Below are 17037 nucleotides of genomic sequence, written 5' to 3'. Positions count from 1 at the left end.
ATGGAATTCCGCTTGCTCTCCCTCGTCTATGGTAGGGAAAAGGAAAAGTTGCAACAACGTATGGGTTCCGTACCGAGATTTGAACTCGGGTTATTGAAATCGGCGACCAATGTGCTAACCAGTAAGACCATGAAACCCTATTCTTATCTATTATTTTCCCTGCAGATTTTGTTCTAAAAAAACAAACACCAACAATTTCCAGTTCCCTCTAACATATGATTATGGGCCAAGTGAAATCAGGTTCAGGCCTAGATTATATATATGGTAGTGATATTACATACGCTTGTTTAAACAAGATTTGCTTTGATATATGGTACTTAAATTTGTTAGTAATATTGTTTATAAATGATAAATTTAAATTCAAATAGAACATCCAAATTATTATCATTGCGAGTGTAGTTTTGCCTGAGCAATGCTATGAACTAGTAGTCATTAGGAAAAAAAATATTGAAATAATAAAAGTAAATAGAATAATAGATAAGAACCCAACCACTTGCTTTTTTTTGAACAAAAATCTCAAGGGGATCGAGCATTGATGGAACCTTACATCCTCAGAAATTTCCTACTTTTAGTCTGCAGAGCATGGAATTGATGGTCAAATCAAAGTTCTCCATAGTGAACAATCTATAAATAATCAAAGTGTCGAGACCGTTGGCTCACCCCATGGCACAACGAAAATAAAAATTCGATGGTCTCAACAGCGATCCAAATATGATAACTAAAATCGGGAGGAAATAATGCGAATACTTACAGCGGGTTCCTTAAAAAACAACAAGGACAACAGCGGCTAATGGTGGTGACGATCGGTTCGAATCGTAAGCCTCAACGAAACCACGTCTCGGCCTCTACTCAATAATTATTGGAACAATTCTAATATTACATACTATGAGTGACATTTAGCAATATATCATTGTCACCTAAGTTACAAGAAAATATGATTCGACATATCATCTTCGTGATTAACTCTTTTATGTATTACATCCTTTTGTCATTTATATCTAGAACAAGCACAAGTTTTGGATAGACACACTTATATAGTTCATCTATTGTTTCTTGATATCTAGAGTAGACTTTAATTAACGAATAATTTTTGATATCTCATATCAACTTATTCGAACATGGCCATGCATTTCTAATCTCATTAAATCAAGTGGTCTGTGATATATTTCCTATTATGTAGGAAAGACAAATCCTATCTTAATCATACGCACCCACTACATATATCGAGATATATTCAATAACAATCTTTATAGAGCAACTAGTTATGGAACATGTTTAACTGCATCAAAACATACAATAATATATGTTGGGATATCATTGATCTCAAGTATGAGGATTATACATATAGTCATCACCATGAGTAATTTTATGACTGTCACATAATAATCCAGAACATATGCTCATGGTGCGTCAATCCAAAACATTGTTCTTTAACAATATAATCATGTATTAATTATGACATCTCTATGTCAATGACAACTCATTGTCATCAATCAATAACATGTTAGTCTTAATAGTATTATAATTGTTCATGCCCATAATAATACTTGACTAGAGATCTTTTAATAATAACAATTATGTTATTATATAGACTTTATTATCTTATAGTTTATGTTAAACACAAATATATAACTGAAAATAATAGCGTCAATGTCTTTATTCAATAAAATCGATAAATAAAATGTATCATTACAATCATCATATGCTTAGTCTTTGGGAATACTCTACCACAATGTTCCTCTTCACTATTATATTCCGAAGTGACAAGAGAGGAACCAATCATGTTTGAGTATTTTGCCTCCCCTAGATAATCACATTTATCCTCCAAAGAGGAATCAATTTGTGGTTTTGTTCTTTTGACTCTAGCCATAGAGTATGATCTTCGAAAATGCTTTAAAATTTCAAGAAGATTGAGAACAAGCTTTCTTCATGTTCGGATAAGAGAAAGAGATGAGTAACAATAACCAAATAGCAAAAAGAAAATACTAGGGCCTTTTGGTTTTTATTGACATGATATTTTTCAAGACGCAGGGGTGTTTAAAAATCCAAGAAGATTGACAACAAGCTTTCTTTATGATATGTTTTTTTTTGTCATGTCTTTTTTATTTTATGTTTTCTTAGGGTTGGATTTGACAACGTCACAACTGACCAATATGACACTTATTTATAATTTAATTGATCTTTCCTACTATGGACCCTCGAATTGAATTTGAATACGCGATTTTGCGATCGTAAATAGTTTCTCACGACGCCCGGCTCTGATTTGCAGTTCTCGGTGGTCTTTCAATAAATTAATATCCTCCTGAGGTTTGTTTGTCGATGCAGTCATATTTGCTTGTATCTATTTTTTGTTTGAGTATTTTGGTTGGATTTTTAACCTATTACACGTATGTCCGTATTCAAATTATATATTTAATTTATAATAATAGATGTAAACTCTCAATGCAATCTTGGATATTCATTTTTTTTAATAAGACTAGTGTCTTTTGTTAAAAAAAATACTTCACCGCTAGGGCATTGTCCTCTTCAAATAAAAACGAATTTTAGATAATCTTTCATAAAATTAATAAATAATTTATAAGGAGATTATAATAAATTAATAATATAAATAATTAGAATTTTTTTTATTTTAATAATAAAATTTTAAAAAATCAAAATAAAAGTTATCAAATTTGTAATTTACCCGGTTTATTGTACATTTCATACATGCCCAATACATGTTTTATATTATTACGTAATACCGTTGGAATAAATTAAAGAAACGGAAAAAAAAGGAGAAAATAATAGGAAGTAGGGAACCTTTTTACCCGTAGCGGATTTCGCAATTCGCATTGCTTTCAGGACTCGCCTCTTTTTTCGCACAAATGCACAGGGATTAGAGCAGACGTTTATAAAAATCTCAGCTCTTTTTTCTGGTTGTTATCCTTGTTTATTTTCTGCTCTTTGACAGGATATCCACAAGGATATAGATGCTGGTGTCAAACTAGAGCGGCTAAAATATTTGCTGTATAAAGCTCTACCAGTTCTTAGGCATATATTCAGGGAGCAGAGCTCCGAAATAGATATTGAAGCAGACATAGAAGGTAGAAACATACATGATGCACTTGCAAATAAAATTAGTTTACACACTTTTTGTTCTCTGTATTTGATATTGTTGTGGCTTCGACATGTTAGGATCTCAATTGACAGAAATTGATATAACAAGGTCTAAGTTGGATAAAACCGAACGTTTATATTGGTATGTTTTCAAACTTGTTAACTAAAATCTGATGACTTAGTTATTAAATGTGACCTTCATCCACTGAACTTTACATTTTGTTGTATGACAGTGACAAATGCAATACATCAATTGTTAATTTTTACAGAAGCTGCCCCAGTTGTTCTTATGATCTATGCCCAACCTGTTGTCAAGAGCTAAGAGAAGACTGCCAACCTGATGCTAATGAAGCAGAAACATCCTGCCGAGATTTTGTTGAAAGAGCTAATTTTCAAACTATAAAAAAAGATGAAAAAGGTAATGTACCTAGGAGAAGACATGGATGGGAGAGCCAAGTGGATTCACTCAGAAATGGTAAAGCTGTTATGTCTTCTCACTTTCCTGATTGGAGAGCTAATGCTGATGGTAGCATTCCATGCCCTCGAAGTGCCAAAGAGGGTTGTGGTGCTTCAACACTTGAGTTGAGGCGTATTTTTAAAGCTAATTGGGTAACTAAGCTGATAAGTAATGCCGAGGACATTACCAGTCAATACGAGCCACCTGGTGTTGATTTCCATAGAGAATGTTCGTCATGCCAGCCTAATGTTTCAGATGGAAACATCAACGACAGTTCGAACGTGAGGCATGCAGCTAACCGGAAGAATCTTGTGATAATTATTTATTCTGCCCAGATGCTCTTGATATGTCAGATGGTGAAATTGAGCATTTTCAGAGGCACTGGAGGAGGGGTGAACCTGTGATTGTCCGTAATATTCTTGAGAAAACATCTGGTCTTAGTTGGGAACCCAAGTCATGTGGAGGGCTTTCAGAAACAGGTTCCAATGTAAAATTCAAAGAAGAGACTCGAAGCGTTAAGGCCATTGATTGCTTAGACTGGTGTGAGGTCAGATATTACTTTTGTAACCTCTAAGTTCCGCTGAATGTTCTAATTTCTGTGGATATAAGATATTGTTTTGTACTGTCATGTAGGTTGAAATCAATATTCACCAATTTTTCAAGGGCTACTTAGAGGGCCGTATGCATGAAACTCACTGGCCAGAAATGTTGAAATTGAAGGATTGGCCTTCATCAACCTTATTTGAAGAACGTTTGCCGAGGTATAATGCTGAATTCATTGCTGCGCTCCCTTTCAGTGACTACACTGATCCAAAATCTGGATTTTTAAACCTTACTACACGGCTTCCAGAGGGATCGTTGAAGCCAGATATGGGACCCAAAACATATATTGCATACGGATTCTCTGAAGAACTTGGTAGAGGTGATTCAGTGACAAAGCTGCATTGCGATATATCTGATGCGGTATTGTTTCAATCTACAGCTTTCATCTTATGCGACAACATAATGATATCTAGCATTTTTTTATAGACTTCAATTTGCTAATATTTCTTAGCTATTGTTTTAGGTAAATGTATTGACACACACTACTAAGGTAAAAATTGGTTCCTGGCAACGCGAAAAGATAGAACGCTTGAAGAAAAGACATGCTGCTCAAGACTTGCAGCAGCTCTACGGTGGTGTAGATAAGGCTAAGGTTGGAATGGAAAAAATACTATTGAAGAGAACTCATGGGGACAAGATCACTGTTACTGACTGCACAAAGAATGGAAGCATGGAGCATGACCACTTGTCAGTGGAAGAGAAACCCATGAAGGTAAGGAGACTGGATAAAGAACATTCAAATACTAATCCGCCATTTTCAAATTCCAGGGATATAATTGTGGGATTGGGTGAATCAGAGAGTGGAATGGGGCATTCTGTTTGTTCAGAAAATTGGAAAAATAATAGTATTGAGAAACAGTTTATTAAAGTAAATGATTCAAATCCTTGGATTATTGATTCTAACGAAAATGGTGAGACACGGTCATTAGGGTGTAATAATAACCCTGGAAACTGCTCCTTCTTGGGAAATATTGACAGAAAAACAACCTCAAATAAGCAGAAAGTTGAAGTGAAGAAATGCTCTTTGTCTAGTAGTGTAGTTGAAAGGGATCGTCTGTTTGTTGGAATTTTGGATAACAAATCAAGCCTGTTGAAGAATAATGTGAAGGTGCAGGCAGAGTCCTGTCCAGAAAATAATGATAAAGTGAGAACTGCTCAAAAAATGGAAGAACTTGAAATGAAGGAGTGCTCTTCGTCAAGCAGCACGGTAGTAAGGATAATTTGGAAATCAGAACAATGGATCATAGTTTAAGAATGGAGAAAGAGGTTAGAAATATTTCAGCAAAGGACCAAATAGAGGAAAATGTCTACTCTTCAGGGTTAAATGCATCCACACCAGAAAACACAATCGTAAACTTGAAGAAGCAAAGCATAAACCACTCTGAAGATGGAGGAAATGATTTATCTAATGGCGCGGTTGCTTCTGAAAGGGATTCCTCTGATGGAAATTTGCCAATCTCTTCTGATTATGCCATTTTTGATGTCAATGCTGTGGTAGCTGAGGGAGAAGGTTTAGCTGATTTGAGTGCATCCTACTTCGAAAAGATTAAACGTTCGAACGGCAAGGCAGTAATGGAACTTAGTAACCAGAAAGACATTTCAGGGACTTCTTACTCATGTGACAATGCAGGTAGTGGTCCCAAGTCAAAAGAACCAGACCAAAAGCCCGTCAAGGATAGAGAAAATAAGGATAAGCCACAACTGGTCAATGGGGGTGCTATTTGGGATATCTTTCGCAAGCAGGATGTTCCTAAAATCATTACGTACTTGGAAAAGCACAAGAAGGAATTTCGACATATTGAGAATCTTCCTGTGACTTCGGTGAGTACCCTTGCTGGCACTAGTGAGTTTTTAGTATGTTTTCTCTGTACTGGAGAGCTGAATTACCTTAAATTGTGTTTTCCTAGGTCATTCATCCCATTCATGATCAGACCATTTTCTTAAACGAGAGGCATAAGAAACAACTGAAAGACGAGTTCGGTAAGAATATTCTCTTTGTTGATGGATCAATGGCAAGCCTTCCAATTTTCCACCATTCATACAGTACCACTAAATTTTGATGTGGAATGCAGATGTTGAACCATGGACATTCGTGCAATACCTTGGTGAGGCTGTTTTCATTCCTGCTGGATGTCCTCATCAAGTGAGGAATAGACAAGTAAGCCATTGACTTCTGACAATCTTGTGTGTAGGTGTACGTTTCTAAATTTCAGCTTGCACTATTAATTCCATTAACTACTCTCTTTTTCTACCAGTCTTGTATTAAGGTGGCACTAGATTTTGTTTCTCCCGACAACACTGAAGAATGTCTTCGGTTAACAAAAGAGGTCCGTAAGCTTCCAAAAGACCATAGAGCCAAGGAAGACAAGTTAGAGGTAAGGAACTTGAACTTTATTTTTTGGTTGAATAGTGTTATGGACGTACGACTCTTAAAAAAGTGGTTTTATTATTTTTAGGATAAGCATCTAGGAATCTTAATAAAAGAAGTTTTATTGTTCTTACGATAAGTTAATTGTTTTAGGAATCTTAAAATTAGAATAGAAATTGTGTTTTGTGGGACTTTATTTAGTGATATACTTTATTTTTTTCATCATAGTCTCAATTTAAAGGGACGTATGGAATAAAAATAATAGGGTAAGGTACAGAAATGGTCCTTGAACTTTTAGGGTGTTTGTACTTTGGTCATTAAACTTCTAAAATTTTCAATACAATCACTGGATTTTTAATTTGCTTTCATCACATTCGTTGTAGTCAATTGCCATTAAGAAAAGCTGACGTGGGATGTTATTTCTTTTCTTTTTTCATTTAACCCTAAAAAATCCCTATGCATCCTCTTTCAAATTCGTAGCCGTCGCTCGGATCATCGTCATTGTCATCATAACCGTATGATTTTTTTTATCTTCGTCGTCATTAAACATGACACTCATTATACCTGAGAGTTTCACTATCTTCTCACAATTATTGAACCATTCATCACCATTATTTCATCCAAGTCTCAAACACAACTAAAACTCTTCCATCATCCACATCCAAAACATGGGCCACTATCACCAATTCCATTTGGTCATTGTCCATAACCAGAACTACCAATAACAACAAACAATAAACAACAACAAAAACAAGCAGAGAAGTAAAGAAAAAAAATAAAAGAACTGCCCATTTTGGCCTTGGAGAGTCTCCGATGAACAGTGCGGTCGCCGATCAACGTCAATGGTGGGAAGGTTTCATTTGGTGCGAGATTAAAATAGTTTGATTTTAAATTAATCTGACTATGACAATGACATATTGAAAAGTTTTAACTTTTAGTTTCGGTTGGGATTTGAAGAGATTGGAAGGTTTTTTAAGGAGTTTGAATCGAAGGAAAGAAAAAGAAGAAAAGGATTAGTTCAATGATCCTTTTATTCGGAGAAACCACCTAATGACAATAGAAATGACATAGAAAGGAGTGACAACTGCCAATTTAAAAGAAGAAAGTCTGAGAAGCTTAAGGTTTTTTGGGAGGAAAAATGAAATAAAAAAAGGGAATGGGTTTTAACAAGCTACATTGACTTTTCTTATTGACATCTGAAGGCAGTGACAATAATGAAAATGAATTAAAAGTTCAGTGACCGTATTATAATTTTTAAAAGTTTTGTGATCAAAATGCAAGTGCCCTAAGTTTAGAGATCATTTATGCAATTTGCCTTTCTAATAAAAAATCAAGATTTTTGGGTCTTTTTCTAAGGAGTTCCAAGGTAGTTTTCCTTTGTCAGTCGCTCGGTGACATTATTCCGTTTATGTGACCATAACAATTTGGCATTAGAGTTTGTCACAATGAGCGATGACATAGGAGTTTTAACAGAATCCTTGGTGGAGATGAATTTGTCGATATATAGAATCGTATATACAACCGTTTCCAACAAATCAATTTATGGATGCAAGAACATGTGAAAACCCTATTTTCTAGGTTGAGCAAATATCCAATTGGGGATGGAGACGCAACTAGTTTGACAATACAATTATATCAGGCGCCCATGGCACCACCAATGTGGGAGTTGTAGCTCAATCCATTAATATTGGGGGAAGTTATTCTTCTAGTTGGAGGAACCGTTTCCAAGTATTTAAAATTGAATTTTCCTTGTTTTGATGGGTTGGAAGATCTTTTGATCTAGCTGCATCGATGTAAATAATTATTTGAACGTGTTAATGTGGCAAACAAGATAGGTTGGCAGTCTTTGGGAAAGACAACTTGGACATTATCAGGTGAAATTGGATGGTTCATATCGTGAATTGGTTAGAGTTTCACGATTATTGCTTTCTTCATTTTGGTCCTCCATCAGTCAACAACCCCTTGGTAAATTTATTAGTCTGAAGCAAACAGGAATAACAAATTTAGCAGCAACAATTTTTGGAAAAAGATTGTTAAAGCTGTTCTTTACGTTTGGCGAAACCAACGTGTTGGATTATCATGATTGGACTTAGATGATTCCATCTGAGTAGATGTTCAAATGCACAAGCCTCCCGGTCATGGCTTTGAGCCTAGTTAGAGCCTTCTAACACAAGCAGGCAGCAATGCTACGAGTCGAAAATAACATTAGAAAAACGACATCCCAACTTTCTGGAGGCAGCAATACGTTAAAAGGAATTACTGAAGTGAATTCGGTAAGTTCATCTACCCTTCAAACAAATTATCATAACCAGAAATGGTAGAGAGAAAAGGGTACATGGCTTATGTTTCAATTGTGTTGAATCGTATATGGTTCAGCATGAATGTAAAACGCTCTTTTGGTTAGAATTGGCTGACCAAAAACTGAAACACTGCTTGAGGACAAACTCTTGTTTTAGAAAGTATTCTTATGGACGTAGGATTCCTAATAAAAGTAGTTTTATTTATTTCTAAAAGTAGGAATCTTAATATTTGTATTATTATTGGAAGGGAACTGGTTCATTTTTCCACATTGTAAATTTTTTTTGTTCACATTGTTATCCTGTCTACTTTTTTTCACATTAATATCTAAATTTTGTAGGGTTGAATTGGTTATTGAACTATCTATTTTTCTTATATTGAAGTTTGTTCATGGAAATAAGTTTGTCTCGTCGGTTATTGACGAGTAACTCATTTTTAATTTAGACTAATAGCTACGACCGGTGAAGATACAATTGTTGGCCAACGTTTCTTTGTGAGAGAAGAAAGTGGGCAGGACTTTTTTTCCGAACATGGTTAGGGATATTTATAGTTATTTTAATTGGAATAAGTATAGAGTAATTATATCTACTCATATGTCTAGATACTAAATAGATATGGTTTTCATATCTCGTTTAGAAAGTACTTACAAAGGTCATCAAGGGTGATGTTAGGGTGATAAAATTACATTCGTCTTTTATACGCTCCACGAGAAGTTTTTAGTTTTACGGAATGATATTTATTATAATAAATATGAGAACCGCATAGGAAAATTTTATTTTAAAAAGTATAGTTTTAAATACAAAATCTAGTTCACAATTTTATTTTAAAAATGAAATTTCAATGTAAAAAAAAGACATAGTAAAATATATTTAGGTTGAAAAAGACATTTTCAAATTAAGAATATCTATATAGTTTCGTTCCTCTTGCTTCCCCAAATTACGTTTTGAAAATTTGAGTAAAACAAGGGGAAGTTAAGGATTCTCAACTCTATTTACTTTCCTCCACTTTTCTTCGTTTTTCCTTCTCCTAGTCCAATTTAAACACAATTTTAATCGTACACTTCATTTAAATGTTGTAATCTTTTGTTAAAAAAACTTTTTTGAACAGATTTTGTTAAATGGTCCCATGGGGTAATCAAAGGTTAATATCAAGGTTTCAGTCTCCCTTTAAAAACCTGGACCACGTATTACAACAAGTCGTTCCAAAAATCTGAGTTCCTATTCACCTATTCATAACAAATAGGTTCAAGTAGATTTTCATGCTTTATGATCGGTTGATGATGGATTACCTCCTTGATTGTCCAGAACTTAAAGAAAAGATAAAACTATCTTGCTTCAGCTTTTTTAGTAATTTATCAGTGTTAAATTGTAGATATTTTGTTTATATGACGAGTTTTTTCACTGATTGACAAACTTCTTAAGTAGAAATGTCGTTTCGTTTTCTGTAGACGACTGCGAAATTGAATATTTACGTTACAGGTTTCATCGGATTGTGTTATGTGCAGGTAAAAAAGATGGTGCTGTACGCTGTTAGTTCTGCCGTGAAAGAGGTCCAAAGCTTGATGCCTAATCAGGAGTAACATATAATTTGCACTTTTCAAGGATGTTCTCTGTTGACAACAAATTTGGTTCCATTGCTTCGTTGTATATATCTGATTGGTTGTTCAAAAACGGATTTGATTCGTTTAAGGTTGAAGATTGTTAAGTGCTCTCAGAAGAAATGTGCAAGAGCATATAGGGAGATGGGGAGGTTTCCATTAAGATGAGGAGAATTAATTTATCTGATAGATTACTTTGACGTAGATCTCTCCGCCTTTATGAAGTTAGCCCAGCTACCACTTATGGTTATTATTAATATTTTGTTAGGTGGGGAGGTTTCCATTAAGATGAGGAGAATTAATTAACTTTGTATGTATTTGTTGATCCTCCCAATTAATTAGGGTAGGCGGACATCACTCCTCCATTTAATTTTATGAGGAAGAAAAATCACGCACTCAGTTAATTTTTTTAAAAAAAGGTTAGGGACTTCAAACATTTTTAATCTTTATTAAGTAGAAATATTAAAAATAAAATTGATAACTAATCATGAATTTTAAGAAACGGTACCATTTGCATGGAGATACATTTGTGTAGGAGATTAAAGTTTTTTTTTCTTACATTAATTAATTAATTAATGGTGTGGTTGTGGCATATAGCTTGAACATTTCCATTTGTAAAAGGAGTATGTGGGAAGTCAGACCAACACAACAAGATCTATTAAGATTTTATCATGTCTTATATGTCGACCTTTAATGGCAGATTCACAACTTTTATGAGGATATAAATTAAAATTATTTTTGTAATAATATTTATCTTAAAATTTTATTTATATTTATTCATTCAAAAATTATATTGTTAATATATATATATATATATATTCACTCTTAAAAATATTTTTGAATTTAAAATCATCAACCTTGTAATAGAAGATAAAGCTTATATATATATTATATTCTTAATAAATAAAAATTAAATAAGTAATGATAGATTTGGGGAAATATTGGCAACTCAGAGAAACTTAGGGTGCGATTGGTTCACGGAATGTAAGATTATCAGTGGGAATAAAAGATTACCAGGGAATAGGATTACTGGGAATGTTGTATTTTGTGTTTGGTTGGTTTAGCAGGAATGTAAGATTATCGTGTTTGGTTAAAGGAATAAAAGATTATTAGAATGTATATTTGACCAAATTATCCTTATTATATATTTGTATAATATTACAAATTGTAAAATATTTATATATTTTCTTTAAAAAAAATTAAATTTATAATATTTATATAATTTTTTTTACAAAATTAAAAATATAAAAAATGTTTAATGAAATGGTAAATTTTATTTTAACCCCTGAACTTCATATAAAATTTGAATTATAGACTTTTTTTGTAAATCTAAAATAATTTAATGATAAATTTGTAATTTAACATTCGTAGAATTTTTATTATTCAACGACAGAAGAATGATATTTTTGAAAAAAAATAAAAATTTAAGGGCATTTTAATCCAAAACACCGGTAATGTTACAATACCTAAGGGAAGGAAGGTGATGACATTCCCGGTAACATACCCTAAAAAATCTACTATTAATAATAAAACATTATCGGGAATGAGATTCCCGACAAACCAAACATGAGAATATGAGATTCTTATCCCATGGGAATCCCACAATCCTTAAACCAAACACCACCTTAAAGTTTTTATTTTTATTATTTTTATATAAAAAAGAAATGAATAATGACGTATATTAGTATCTTAAGGACGCTAACTAAAGAACCGACTTCTTAATTAATTTTGCTTTGCAAAATTCAAGACAAAAGAGTCTATTACTCCATTTTATTTGTTCGAACATCTTAAATATTAAAAAATACAAATATTCATTATTAAATTATTTTTAAACAAATATTATTTTATACTCATTTAAAATTAATAATGATATAAAAAGACTTTATAGTACAGTTGAGGTCCGAAGTTGATGACATGAACCTACCTGCATCCCTTTCCAACGCATGTGCTGCAAATTGCAGTGGCCCCAGAAAATGACAGAATGAGGTGACGAAAAGGATAAAGTATATGATTGTTAAATTTACAAACAAAAAAATTATAACTAAATATTTAATATATATATATATATATATGTATATATTTGAATAATATATTTTTATTAAAATAAACATTTAAAATATTATTATTATTGTCTAAATAATTAAAATTATTTTATAAAAATAAATATTTAAAATATATAATATTTTATTAATAATCAACTGATTTAGTAGGATTAGATATTATATCTCTTAAGTAGAGTTAAAGATTTAAATTCGGACGTTTGCAAATAAAACAAACAAAATTAAGAGAATCACCTTTATATTAAATCTTTATAATATCATAATTGAATTAATCGATTATTATAATAGATATCAATAGTTATACAAAATATATATATATATATATCATTTTTAAATTTATATCGCATACCAATTTTCAAAAAATTATATAAAAATATTAAAAATATCTAGATAAAAAAAAGTGATTGGAATTTTATATTGTTTAGGCATTATATTTTCATGTATTTAAATATAATTTTTAATATATATTTATTGATTGATTAAACATAAAATTAACATACACGTAGTTATCATCGTTTAATTCATGTTTATGTTTATACAATTGTATGTTGAAACATACACTTATGTATACATTTTTTAAACAAAAATCATATATATATATTCCCATTTTGGCTTTTTTTTTCTTCTTTCATTTTAATTTGACATATGCTTATAATGTCGTCACATAAATGAAAGCTATGTTTTACAAGATACTTCTTCAGAAATATTTTTTTACATAATACGTCTTTATCCTATTTAATATAAAAGTATTAATTTAAAAAATAACATAGAATAGATATTATTTTTAGTATTGAATTTTATTTTTGATGATATTTAGGTAAAATGCCAAAAACATTACATCAATTAATGGAACAACAAGATCTTTAATTCGGATTAATAATTCAGTTCATAGCGTCAGACAGAGACACCCTTAGCACCGGTTCAAAATTGGAAACCATCACAAGGGTAAAAACGACCTTTGAGTTTCTTCTAGTGATGGTTGCTTGTAAGTATTGTTGGTTCCATATAGTATTTAAATCCTTTCTGCAGGCTCCAAACTCGATTCTCTCTCTCACAGTCTCACTCTGATCAATGGCAGAAAAATGGGAAAACACTCTACTCTTCTCCTCTTCCATTTTTCTCCTCCTCCTTTTTCTTTCCTCAGCCGTTTCTGACCCTTTACAGCTGCAAACCCTACTGCCCCGCCCTCTTCCTCATCCGCCCACTTTATCATGGACAGACTCCGAACCCGATTCACTCGCGGAAATCGCCGAACTCAGCACTGTTAATTCCAACACCACACTGGAAATGCACTTAGAATTGCACCACTTAGATGCTTTTTCTTCCGAAGAGATACCGGAGCGACTTTTCGACTTCCGACTGCAGCGCGATGCGCTCCGTGCGGATACGATCTACTCCCAAGTTTCGAATGCGGTTGCGCGTAAGCCTCCACGCGCGGGAAGCCGTTCTGGATTCAGTAGCTCCATTATTTCCGGACTTGCTCATGGTAGTGGAGAGTACTTCACGCGCCTAGGCGTCGGTACTCCGCCGAGGTATCTTTATATGGTGCTCGACACTGGAAGCGACGTCGTTTGGGTGCAGTGTTCGCCTTGCAAGAATTGCTACTCTCAGACTGACCCGATTTTTGACCCTACTAAATCACGCTCTTTCTCTGGCATTCCCTGTGGATCACCGCTTTGCCGTAGCTTAGATTCATCTGGATGTAACCTGCGCCGGATGTGTCTTTACCAAGTATCTTACGGCGACGGTTCGGTTACTTTCGGCGATTTTTCCACCGAAACGCTGTCGTTTAGAGGAAACAGAGTGGGACGCGTGGCGCTCGGTTGTGGTCACGACAATGAGGGCTTGTTTGTCGGCGCAGCAGGTTTGGTAGGCCTTGGTCGTGGGAGATTATCATTTCCTACCCAAGCCGGACGCAGGTTCAACCGGAAGTTCTCTTACTGTTTGGTCGACCGTTCCACTTCTTCTAGACCCTCCTCCATGATTTTCGGTGACGCCGCTATTCCCCGAACCGCCGTGTTTACGCCTCTTCTAACAAACCCAAAGCTCGACACGTTCTACTACGTGGAACTGCTCTGGATCAGTGTCGGCGGGACACGTGTCCGCGGCATCACGCCTTCTCTGTTCAAAATGGATCAAGATGGAAACGGAGGAGTCATTATCGACTCCGGCACGTCTGTCACCCGCTTGACCCGACCCGCTTACATAGCACTGAGGGATGCATTCCGTATTGGGGCTTCGAACTTGAAGCGGGCACCGGATTTCTCATTGTTCGATACATGCTTCGACTTGTCGGGGAAGACTACCGTTAAGGTACCAACGGTAGTGCTGCATTTTAGAGGAGCTGACGTGTCATTACCGGCGACGAATTATATGATTCCGGTGGATAGAAGCGGAACCTTTTGCTTTGCGTTTGCCGGTACCATGAGCGGTTTATCCATAATTGGAAACATACAGCAGCAGAGTTTCCGGGTGGCATTTGATTTAGGAGGTTCTCGGATCGGGTTTGCCCCCCGTGGATGCGCTTAAACACGGGTATGAATCGTTTATGGTAAGGGATAAATATGTTTCCCTGCCTTTATTGTAATGTAAGAAGGGAAGAAAAAACAAAATGTTCGATGGATTTGCATGTAAGAGATTGTTAGATGAATCAATCAAGTAAAGTACAAATGTAAATTGAGGTCATCTAGTAAAGTTTGAACGCCCATTCGGTACTCAACTATTTGGCAATGTTAGAGAAGGCGGCAGTGTTTTGAAAATCGAATCGGTCGGTTCAATCGGTTCAATTAAAAATTATTGTCTAGTTCGGTTCAATTAAAAATTATTGTCTAGTTCGGTTCAATCTACACCGGTTGAATTGGTATTAGTGAACCGATTAGAATCGTTGAACCGTTCGAACCGGATCAACTAAAAATCAGAAATTTTGTTTTTTTTAAAAAAAAAATTAAACCAAATGACGTCGTTTGTTAAACGAGTTAAGTCGAACTCGAGTATTGCTGAATTCGACTCGAACTTGAAAACTTTAAAAATAAACTCAACTTTACTTAAACTCGCAAGCTAAAAATTATCAAGTTCAACTCAAGCTCAAAATATAATATTGAAGCTTGAACTAAAAAAGTTTGAATTCAAAAAAAAAATTAGAAGCTCGATTGAAGCCTAAAATTCGAGCTTGATTGAAGTGAAAGAATAGTTTACTCAATGTTCACCAAAAGGTTCAATGATTTGAATGTCAAATTACCTTTATTATTTATAGAAATTAGTTGTGATGCTCTTCTATGTTTCTTAGTCATATGTGATTATTTTGTTATCATATTTTTACTCTTTAGATTTTTGGGATGTTCTTCTATGTTTATTAGTCATGTGAGATTGTTTTAAAAAAAATTAAACCAAACAAATATCATTTTGTTACGATTTTTTTAACCCCAAATTTATTTTTTAATTATAGTTATATAATTATATTTTATTATTTAATATGTTTTACCTTAAATATTATGTTGTAGTTAATTTAAATAATTTTGTTTCACTTAATTTTATGTTTTTTAACTTATATATGTTAAGATTTGCTTTAAATATGACTTGTGATATAAAAAATTATTTTTTATTAAATATTTTTAGTATTTTTATTTAATTTTTTAAATAATTATGATGTCGTCCGGTTCTTCCGACCGATCTAATCGATTCGACCGATTGAACCAATAAATCGATAGTATGATCGGTTCACTAACCGAACTGATTTTGAAAACCATGGAAGGCGGCATCCTAAAGTATCTGTTTCCTTATGATTTTGGCATTCTTGGTGCCCACTTCCACTCATCATATATTGTTCTACTTCTTCCAAAGGCTGATTTCTGCATCTCAAGACCTCCGAAAAAGCCTCCCTGCAAGAACATCCATGGATTAGGAACCTCAAACGCCTAGTACCCCTCGAAAAATCACAACCCGTTGGTCTGATATTTGACAAACAAACGTGATTTATTGTGTTGATCATATCCACTTAGTCTATTAGTCAATATATCCACTTAGTCTATTAGTCAACGTATAATTATAATAATTTTTATTTACGAATACCTATAATAATTTAACGTTTATTAGTTTTCCTATGTTTTTGTCATATTTTTTTTTGTCTTTATATCATTTTTTTTTTGCCTTTTGACATTTTTTTTTTCGTTATTTTCATTTATTATTTTCTAATGATTAATTAGACATCATCACGACTAATTAATATAGCTTTTATCTGTTATATTGTTGATCTTCCATGCTTAAGACCTTCAGATTGAATTTGGATACCCGTTATGCGTTTGTGGATAACTTTTCACTTTGTTCGAATCTAATTTATGTTTTGTTGGTGGACTTTCAGTAGCTTGATCCCTTTTGTGACTCATTTTCCGATGCGACCAAATCTGTTTTTATCTATCTTGGTTCGAGATTTTTTGTTGTTAGATTTTAATATTTTCTTGTATGATTCTTATATGTGATCCTAAGTTGTTAGTTTTGTTTAAATGATTATAGGAAATTGTTCTAATTTTGTGTTTAATTAAAAATTATTTATAATTTAAGA

The 17037-nt window shown here is 33.5% G+C and overlaps 1 protein-coding gene and 1 pseudogene across 1 annotated transcript; both read left to right on the top strand.

Moving 5' to 3' along the window:
• On the top strand, positions 1–10450 carry LOC120141269 (annotated as a pseudogene).
• A 3084-nt stretch (positions 10451–13534) lies between these two features.
• On the top strand, positions 13535–15094 carry LOC120141148 (aspartyl protease family protein 2-like). The gene has a single exon (XM_039156080.1). It carries the CDS (start codon positions 13551–13553, stop codon positions 15006–15008), a length of 1458 nt encoding a protein of 485 aa, XP_039012011.1. The 5' UTR covers positions 13535–13550; the 3' UTR covers positions 15009–15094.
• Positions 15095–17037: the final 1943 nt, after the last annotated feature.

This window comes from Hibiscus syriacus, unplaced genomic scaffold (genome assembly GCF_006381635.1).
Source record: "Hibiscus syriacus cultivar Baekdansim isolate YM2019G1 unplaced genomic scaffold, ASM638163v2 tig00110794_pilon, whole genome shotgun sequence".
In the NCBI taxonomy this organism is placed as follows: domain Eukaryota; kingdom Viridiplantae; phylum Streptophyta; class Magnoliopsida; order Malvales; family Malvaceae; genus Hibiscus; species Hibiscus syriacus.
This window is presented reverse-complemented; position numbering and strand designations above follow the sequence as displayed.

Bases quoted from the DNA above. Each gene is read 5' to 3' on its own strand.
- LOC120141148 (XM_039156080.1), top strand. From the start codon at position 13,551: ATGGCAGAAAAATGGGAAAACACTCTACTCTTCTCCTCTTCCATTTTT.